At 30.1% G+C, this 9,669-nt stretch overlaps 1 protein-coding gene across 1 annotated transcript; it reads left to right on the top strand.

The window, feature by feature from the left end:
- Positions 1-580: 580 nt before the first annotated feature.
- Positions 581-4,779, top strand: LOC114410414 (zinc finger MYND domain-containing protein 15-like). The gene is made up of 11 exons (XM_028374357.1): positions 581-770; positions 858-971; positions 1,061-1,179; positions 1,374-1,420; positions 1,512-1,612; positions 2,035-2,122; positions 3,222-3,330; positions 3,423-3,594; positions 3,753-3,824; positions 3,951-4,064; positions 4,459-4,779. The coding sequence occupies exons 1-11, from the start codon at positions 657-659 to the stop codon at positions 4,549-4,551; spliced, it is 1,143 nt and encodes a 380-aa protein (XP_028230158.1). The 5' UTR covers positions 581-656; the 3' UTR covers positions 4,552-4,779.
- Positions 4,780-9,669: the final 4,890 nt, after the last annotated feature.

Below are 9,669 nucleotides of genomic sequence, written 5' to 3'. Positions count from 1 at the left end.
AAAAAATAAATGGTCCGAAGAATGAAAAAGTGATTTCGATAACATTAAAAGAGCAAGAGTAGTGTATTTCAAAATTAGAGAAACAAAAAACAAAGACAAATTTTTTTAGTGAAACTAAAATAGAATATCAAATATTTTAGAAGACTAAAAACATATTCTACTCAATATAAAAAAATAAATTGAAAAGTATTTAAGATTGTAAAAATATATAATTAATTCTCATAAAAATAAACTCGATTAATTTGAAAAAAGTAATTTAAAAATTAACACACAAAATAATGATAAATAATTTAAATTTTCTTTAAAAAGATAAAACGTTATGTTTTACTGATGAAACAACTTAAACGTTACAATAGAAGGTACCTCATTATTAAAATAAAAATGATATATGAATAAAAAATAAAAAGTCAATTTCATTATAAGTTTTGCTATACATGAAAATTGCTTGTTTTTATTTATTTATAAAAGGCAAAATCGATTAAATTATTAATTTTGGATTGATTATGATACCTAAAAATGGCTAGCATGCGTGTGTGTGTGTGTGTTTTTTTTAAATTTTTTTTTTAAAAAATTGTGCATAGAAAGAATGAAATTGAATGGGCCGTGGTGGGCCGTGCAGCACATAATAGCGTGTGGTGGTCGGAGAGAAGAACGGGATGGAGTGCGCGGCGAAGGGGAGCGGAGGAAGGTGCGGCGGCAGCGGCAGCGGCGGTGCCACAAGACTCTGCGCTCGCTGCGAAGCCGTTGCATATTGCTCTCTCTCTCACCAGGTTTTGCATCAACTACTTTTGCTTATGCACGGTATTAGATTTCAATTTGCGTTACATAGCTTCATTGCTTCGCGTTTCGTCCCTTAGATTGCACACTGGAGTCGTCACAAACACGAGTGCGATAGGTTGCAACAGCAATTGAAGAGTGTCGAAGTCCTCAATAATTTTCCCTTCACTTTCTCTCGCGAATCCACGTTTCAGGTGATCACTGTTCTTCTTCCTTCTTACTACTAAATAGAAATTTATTTTAATTTTTTATGTTTTAATCCATGCTCGTGTAATTTTGACAGGTTTGTGTGAAGCAGGAAACTAGGTGTTCATTTTTTAGCAAGAGAGGCCTTCATCAAGTGGGAATGTGGATGCATGAATGCCATTGTGGAGCATCATCTACTTCATTTGATTGTTTAGGGTTTCTTCTTGTTTCCTTATTATTCTGAAATTTCTGTTAATTAATTTTCTATTCATATCAGTGATGAGTTCTTTTTGAATAATTCAGTGATTAAGCCATATATAATAGATCTAATGATTATTGTGCAGTTACAACCTTTTCAGTTAGTTTATTAGTTTAGAGCAAACTTCAAGTTTAAAATTTATTTTTTGCAGGTTAAACAATGGTTGGGATCTCCCAAGTAGTTTATGTCCCTGTTGTGGTAACTTTATTTCTCAAGCTTCTTCTTCAACTTCCAATTTCTATTTGTTATTAGTTAGATTTAGAATAAAATGCAACATATAAATGGTCAGAGCCTAGCTCTCCGGTATCAGAGCAGTTGCATTGTTGGAGAGACTACTATAAGTGGAGATGCATCCCGCTAGACTCGCCTGTTGCTTTGCTTCTTCAATGGGTATGGTTGTGTAATTTTTTGTCACAATTAGCTGTGAAATTCTATATTTTTATTCTCATTTCAAGTTTTCAACTGTGTTTACCAACAACAAATTTGTTATCTCATTTTGTTTGGAAGCAACAGTGATGATAACGTGTGCAGTTGGCTCTTTTATTTTGTTTGATGTTAAAATACAAGGAGGGGGTAGGAGCTTATGTTTTTTTCCCCTCAGACTTACCAAAATAAAATCTCTGCTTTCACCTGTAAAATCTCCAGGGGAATGGATTTTTTCTTGTTAGTCATTATGATAGAAAAGAAACAGCCACTAAATTTTCTGCCTCTAACACAAATCATAAGCATGGACATGATGTTATAGGTATTTTTATCGTTATTATTTTTTAGTTATATTTTTTTTTAGAATTAAATGATTGCCTCTATTTCAGCCACTTACAATATATCATGCTGCTCGACTTGTTGGAATTACAGCCTTGAATCCTGAAATCAGTGATAAGTTGTACATTCATTACCTTGGTATATCACCTATAAATTTTCTCTAAGCATTCTAATTTCAAATTTGAAGTGTTTTTCGTTAGCTCTCTTTTGTGCTATTTGTTAGGAATGGCTTGAATTGTGTAATTAGTCTCTAAAACTAAAACACTTAAATCATTTCATACATATACATATACAAACGCATCTCAGGTTGAAGGGATATTTATATTCTGTTAAACTTTCAAAAAAGCTAATTGAAGAAAAAGACCCTACTGTGGTGTTTGTTACTTCAAAAGAAGCTACTCAAAGAAAAAGATGCGACAATGGAGTTTGTTGCTCATTTGTAGTTTTTACATTGCTTTATTTTATTTCCAAAAAAAGCAAAAAACGTTGCTTTACTTTAAGAAAATTGCTCAAATTTGAAAAAACTTGGGTTGAATGGGGGCTCTCCCTTTAAAATTGCATTTGCTTTAAGTTGAGATGTTGCACTTTCACTCGATAAATACCCATATGTACATGACTTGTTGAAGTTAGATCATACTTTTTTCACCATAGAGTGTGTATGTGTAGGTAAAAAACTAATATTTTATTGGTGACTTTGGGTTAAATGCCCTCAAATTAGTTGTTACGGATGTTTCCAAGTTTATTTCACATTGCAGCTACATTAGTTCAAAAAACCAAGTGTTGTCTTATGCTATATTTTATTATGATTTATGACCATATTTGCTGCTTCTCCTTCGTTATTAGAAATAATGCATGTATGATTTATAATTCATTAATTCCACTAAAAATGTAAAAGTAGAATTAATGATTCATCAATCAACTAACCTGAAACTTTGGCTTTTATAAGCCTTTTTTCTTTTGTTTTGGTAAAAAAAAAACGAAATGAACTTTTCAAGGTTTCTCTCGGTGTTGTTAAAAGTTTTATGTTTAAACTTCCTCATGCTACTCATGATTAGTTATGAAACTGTCTTTTTCTCATCTTTATCAGTTTTTTACCTTTAACTGATATAAATAAAATGTTTACTTTTGAAAAATACAAATGCTTTGTTAAAAAGGCTTGCACATGTATTTTCTTACTAGATAAAATTGTATGATTACTTGGCATATAACTTTGGCTTAATGAAATTTTATATGGAAGGACCTGAGAAAGAGTTGCTACAACTTGCTGTGTTTGGAGAATTACTGGCACTCTTCCCCGGTGTACGAATTCATATAGAACTTGTTGGACCTGCAATTCCTCCTCAAAGGTCTGATGCATTTTCATATGTCCTTGAATTATCATCCGATACTGGTCACTGTTTGTTCTAATTGCTTGTCCTTCTTGCCTCCCAATAAGCAGGGATGGTGAGATGATTCACATTTCTAAGTATCCTTGTTGCAATGAAGACGAATGTGAATGCAAAATAGGAAGTAAAAATACATTCTTAGAAACACAATCTGGTATCACTTCCACTTTGACATTGCAACTTTGGCAAGGATTCTATCATGATCGATATAGAGATATTGTTAAGGTATTGTGTTACAACATCCGAATGGAATTAACATACATATTCAAATGTTGAGTTCTTGTTCCTAGGATGATGTCGTTTAATGTAATCTTGTTTGATTTAAATTTGTCTGTCTAATCCTCCAAAACCATAATTTACCCTAAATAATTTCCCACTTACAGGATTCCTTTCCTCACCTAATAATTGCTCCAAATGGTGGCATTGCTGCTTATTCCAGTTGGTTACCAAGTATTGTACGTCTCCTACCTTGAGCTTATCCTATATTTAGTTTAGTTTTTTACTGCCTTTAAAAAAACTGAAAACAGTAAGACACTTTGATGGCTTGTTTTCTTCAATTTCTTTGGTTATCAAAATTTCAGGAGTTAATTAAAAAGATTGATGTCCCAGTTGTTTTTACTGATTATTGTGAAGAAGCTTGTCATCTTGCAGCCAATTGCATTAAGACTGTAACTGGAAGTCCTCTTAAATTGCCTGTAAGCTTTATATTCGTTCGTTGCTGTCTTGTGTTGCAAAATAATTCTTTTGAAGTCAGAATAATCATTTAGTCCCCACAGCCATAGGTGATATTCATTTAGGAATCTGTTCCTATATGAAAGAAACCGAAGTTTTGGTCTCTATACGCCCTTATTAGAAGTTTAGAACACATTGGTTTCTATTGTTTACTGTGTTTCTAAAAGTTTTAATTCCTAGACGCCCATGTTAGCGGGGACCAATGTGTACTAAAGGTGTAGAGGGGGATTAAAACTAAAGTTTTTTCCCATATAAGAACTGATTCCTAAATGAGTGTCATTTATAAGGACCAAATGATTATTTTAAACTTTTTTTTTTCATTAACAATCTTTTAATATCCATTGCACTACTATGCAGGTTCAGTTAAATCCTTTCAGACAGCCCATGGCTGTGGAAGACAGCGTGCTGTTGCTTCCCTGCTACTCGAATTGTTATCTTTTTGGGATGTAAAGAGAATACTCATAATATCTTCAGCCACTATATAGTCAGAACAACTAAGCTAATTGTATCAAAAGCAAATGATTGCTTTATCAAATATGAATGAAAGAAATAGTTGGTAAATAACAATAGCAAGCTTTGCAAATATGTTTCCCTGAACCAATACAGACCTGTGTGTTGGGTCATTTGCATCACGTGCTACTGCCGCTTCAATCATTCTAAACATTTCACTCTGCTTAATAATTCTCATTCCTCGGATATGGTAGTTTAATTGATAGTATACTACTTATAGGTTTGTTACAAGGTCTTAGCTAGATGGTAGATTTGATTTGAAGTATCAAAAGATCCTTCTTCTGTTGACCCAACACAAGATTCTCAGTCAAATTTTTTGTGACAGACCTGTTATAACAGGTAAATTAAGGGTATTTAACTTTTGAGAAATGTTACTAATATACTTCTTTAAAATCTTTTAATTTATTTTTATTATTGAATGGAATTTTATGATGACTTGGAAAAGGTATGCAGTGTTCGAAATGAGATTTTTATTTACTTAAAGGCAGTGAATTGTGATGTGTTTATGCAATCCTTCCGGGCTTGTTCATAACTAATTCCAATTGTAGGTCAATATTTTTTTATTTGAGGGGCCAAATAATTTACTTTAATTTTTTATTTAACCCCCTCAAATAAAATACTCAAACTCCAACTATCATTTATTATCGACAAAATATCTTCATTTCAAATTAAAGTTCTTATATTTTTGTTCTTTATTAACATATTGACTTAGTTTTCTCTTTAAATTTGAGTTTTGATTTGTTTTATTAAATTGTAAAAAAAATTACTTTAAATATTTTAAATATATTATCATAGATTCATTAGATATTGATATGTCACGATCAGCTGATATTCATTCGACATGAATTTATAAGAGTAACACAAAAAAATTAACAATTAAAAAATTAATACTTTTTATTCACATGTTACATTTTAATTTTAATAAAAAAGAGACATAAAATGAGACAACAATTTTAATCTATTTATAAAAGGAAATGTAAAAAAATACTACATAACCATGTAGACTTTTTTCTTTAAAAAAACAATTGGGCTCCCTCTAACCTTGAGCCCTCAGCGGTTCCCCTTCTCAGGGTTACTTCTTTAACCTTATGCTTTTTCTCCTAAAGATGATCATTGAACCCTTTCTCCCTAGTAGCAATTGGACATAAGTCGCATCTCCACTGCTTCTTGGTTTTCTTCACCAAACTCTTACTGTCATGAATTGTAGGAGCTATCATTGCTTTGTGCTTTATACTATAATGATCAACATTTGGCTTAGACTGTAATTGGATAAACCAAAAAGAGAAAAACTTTCATTAAAGAAGAAGAAGAAAAAAATTAAAAGGGAAGATAAAGACAAAAAAGAAGGATAAATACACTTATTGACATGACCATATTTCCCTTGTTATTAGTATTAGTCTTCTTATAATGTTATCTATTATCAACTCAGTGGAGTAACTGGGATTGAGGCCCTCCAAATCCGTTGTTATTATTAACCAACTTGTTCATTCTTTGATTCAAATTCGTTGAATTAACAGAAAATTGTTCTCCAAATGAGAACCCCTTTATTCTTTTCTTTGGAATTTCCACCGTTCTCTCTGCTGCCATTTTCCTCCTAACTTCTTTTAGTTCTCATGATTGTCCTAATGCCTTATCATCTTGCCAACAATTATCTCTCTCCTAATTTTCTCCTTTTCCAGTTCCTGTCGTATTTGCTCAAACTCCAACTCTCGTTGGAATGCTTGCTTCCTCAACATTGATGGGCCTTGCCATTGAGAAAACTCTAGGTGCTGAAACATTGTTAGGAAAACTATTTGGTGCAAACACCGACCCTACAAAATGAATAGTGAATAAAATGAACTCATGTGACAACTTTTGTTTTTATAAACAGCAAAAACAAACGAGTCTCTTGAAAAGATTGTGAAGAATAGTGAGCGTTACCTTGTAATGAGGGTCTAGAGATATATGGATTCATGTAAGTGACGGTGGAAAAAAGGGTGTGGTGTTGGTAATGGTATCCTTTGATTATGGTCATCATGATATTTGAACTTCATGAAAAAAGTTGAAACGTGAAACAAAGGAAATGAGAGATAATGATTATCTGTTTAACAAAGGAAATGAGAGATAATGATTATCTGTGTGTGTGCAGTGTGAATCTTGAGAGAGTGATCAAATAGGCATGGGGTGGGTGTTTTGCACATGTGTTTGTAGATGTCGTTGACCTCTTTGATGATGTGATTTTAGGTCAAATATTGAAAATTTACCAAATTTATCTTTCAACAATTGGAAAGGGAAAAGAAGATTTTGTTCCAATTTTAAATGTCATAGATAGATGTTTAGTTTAGCTTGATCATGGTTAGTTCATCTATATAATTTGTGGATTAGAACTCTTCACAAAGTTATTTTTTTGAACAAGGGTTTCCTTTGTCATTTATGTTCAAATGAGGCTGAGTCAGATGCTCATTTGTTCTTTTCTTACAGGAAATCTCTCTAAGTTTGGGTTCACATTCGTTCTGCAGGCCTCTCACTTCTTTGCAGCACATTACTCACTCTTTAATTAGGGGCAGATCCACATCAGGTGTTCAAGGAAAATTTCGTTGTCTGACGATAACAATTAAAGTCTACTATCTGGCTGGTTAGGAACAAACTGATTTTTGAAGATTATCAATTTTTTGTAATAGAGGTTATTATTAACAGCAAGTTTTCTTACTATTGCATTTATTTTAACATTATATATATCTTTTTGTATTAGGGAGACTTTTGATTTTCTCTAACTCCGGTATGTCCCATTTATTGTTATATCATTTTGGATTTAATATAATTTACATTTTTTCTAAAAAAAAATTTCCCAAAAGTCTAGTTAGTTGGTTAGTTGTTTCAACTAATTAACTTGTTCCTTCAACTAATTTGTGTATAAAGCTACAATAACAAAACGTAACTATCGGTTATAACTTCAATCATAGATCAAACTTATTCTTCTTCATTTCTTTTTTGCTTTCTCTTCAAGCAACTCAAGCTTCCATTTGCCTGGCATGACTGATACCAAATCTATGAAAATGAGACATGCATACCTTCCTGACCTGCTGGGATTAAAATTAGTAATTTCTCATTACAAAGTTCATCAATTATAAAGGTTGACTTGAAAAAAAAATTAAATATGAATAAAATGTTCATATATGTGTTAAATTTTGAAATATTTGTCGTTTTATGTTTCAAGCATCAAATATTATTGTCTTACAATATTTGATAATATTAATAAATTAATCAAGTGGATAACTCAACTATAAATTAAATAATTTTTATCAAATCAATATAACTAGTATTTTGACATGTGGGTTGCTTGTGGAACCAGAACCTACAATATCAATAGGAAAAAACTATAAAGTACATAGAGTATATATATATATATATATATCACCACCAAAACATCACCTAATACTTGCAGTCTAAATACTCCTTCCATCCCATGAGCATTCCATTCCGTGTCTCTTAACAATAAGTTGCTTCAGAAAGGCCTAAGTACTAAATATTTTGAATTATAAAATATATTCTTGTTAAAAATTATAATTCATAATTAAAAATATTTTGAATATATAAATTATATTTTATATTTATTATTAGTAACTTGCATAATGATTTTTGGAAACCAAATGATATTTTAATTGGATGTCTAAGAATTAATAATAAAGTGTTTTATTAGAAAGACATAGATTAATTAACTGTTTTATATTTTCTTGTAAGTTCTTATTTTTACTCAGTTTATTAGTAAATTCATTATTTTATATTTTATTATAATTATTTTATAGTATTTAATTAACCAAAGATATTTAATGCATAATATTGAATATAAATCTTAACAGATAATTTTTTTTGACTGACCCTCCCTTTAAATCTTAACAAATATATGACACCAAAAGAAAATTTTAATTTTTTTGACTGGCCCTCCCTTTAAATCTTAACAAATATATGACACCAAAAGAAAATTTTAAAATCTTGAATATTAAACGAGGATATTACTTTAATGATTTTTTCTTATGTTTAATATGAAGAACAACATTAATATTTTATTGTATTGGTAAGCTAGTCTTTTTACATGCATGTCTGCCGGTTGATTGACCTAAGAGAATTAAATATAGATTTTTTCGTTAAATAAATTACTCTTACTTATGTACTATATTAATTGTTTATGTTGTTAAACATATATTATAATAATAGTTATTATTATTTAAATTATAATTTACATTTTTTGGCAGATATTTTTAAATTGACTTTGTAGTTGAATATCATTAATGAAAGTTAATTGAATAATTCTTTAAATCTTTTATATTCTTATAAATATTGAATTTTTATTTTTTTTAACTTTTTCATATTTTTTAAGAATTACAAGAAATCATATATATATATATATATATATATATATATATATATATATATATATATATATATATATATATATATATATATATATATATATATATATATATATATATATATATATAAAGTTGGAAATCAAATTCATCCATATGCAAAGAGACCTTGATTATATTTGACTAAAAGTATAAGATACTAAAAGTATTTTTTTCATTTAAAAAAAAAAGAAAAATGCACCCCCTCTCTCTTTTATATTATTGAGAAATGTTAATGTAGACCATTAAACCATATTTATATGATGAAAATTAAAAGTAAAATATATATGCTACTCGTTTATTCAGACCCACTATATAATTTGTCACCTTCTATATCTTCTAACACAACTTTTCCATGTTCCACCTCCTCCTTGTCCCCCTCATGAACTTTCGTCCGACCCTGTTTCTCCTCCATCCTGATAATAACTCCACAATTTGCTCACCACACACCCTTTTTTCTCCCACCAACCCTACTCTCCCCTTTTGTGCTTACCTTGTGGACAGTGACCCTCTTCCTACATAAGAACTCAATATACGTAAAAAAAGAATAGGATTTATCACACAAAAAAATAAAAAATAAATAAAGAACATAAAAATTCGTATTAACATACGAATCTCTTATCTTAAATATTAGTAACAAAAGTCTCTTATTTTTTTATTATCTCAAATATAA

Source organism: Glycine soja, chromosome 1 (genome assembly GCF_004193775.1).
Source record: "Glycine soja cultivar W05 chromosome 1, ASM419377v2, whole genome shotgun sequence".
NCBI classification, from domain to species: Eukaryota; Viridiplantae; Streptophyta; class Magnoliopsida; order Fabales; family Fabaceae; genus Glycine; species Glycine soja.
This window is presented reverse-complemented; position numbering and strand designations above follow the sequence as displayed.

Bases quoted from the DNA above. Each gene is read 5' to 3' on its own strand.
- LOC114410414 (XM_028374357.1), top strand. From the start codon at position 657: ATGGAGTGCGCGGCGAAGGGGAGCGGAGGAAGGTGCGGCGGCAGCGGC. The intron at 771-857 runs GTTTTGCATCAA...TTCGTCCCTTAG, and splicing joins ATTGCTCTCTCTCTCACCAG to ATTGCACACTGGAGTCGTCA. The intron at 1,613-2,034 runs GTATGGTTGTGT...CCTCTATTTCAG, and splicing joins TTGCTTTGCTTCTTCAATGG to CCACTTACAATATATCATGC.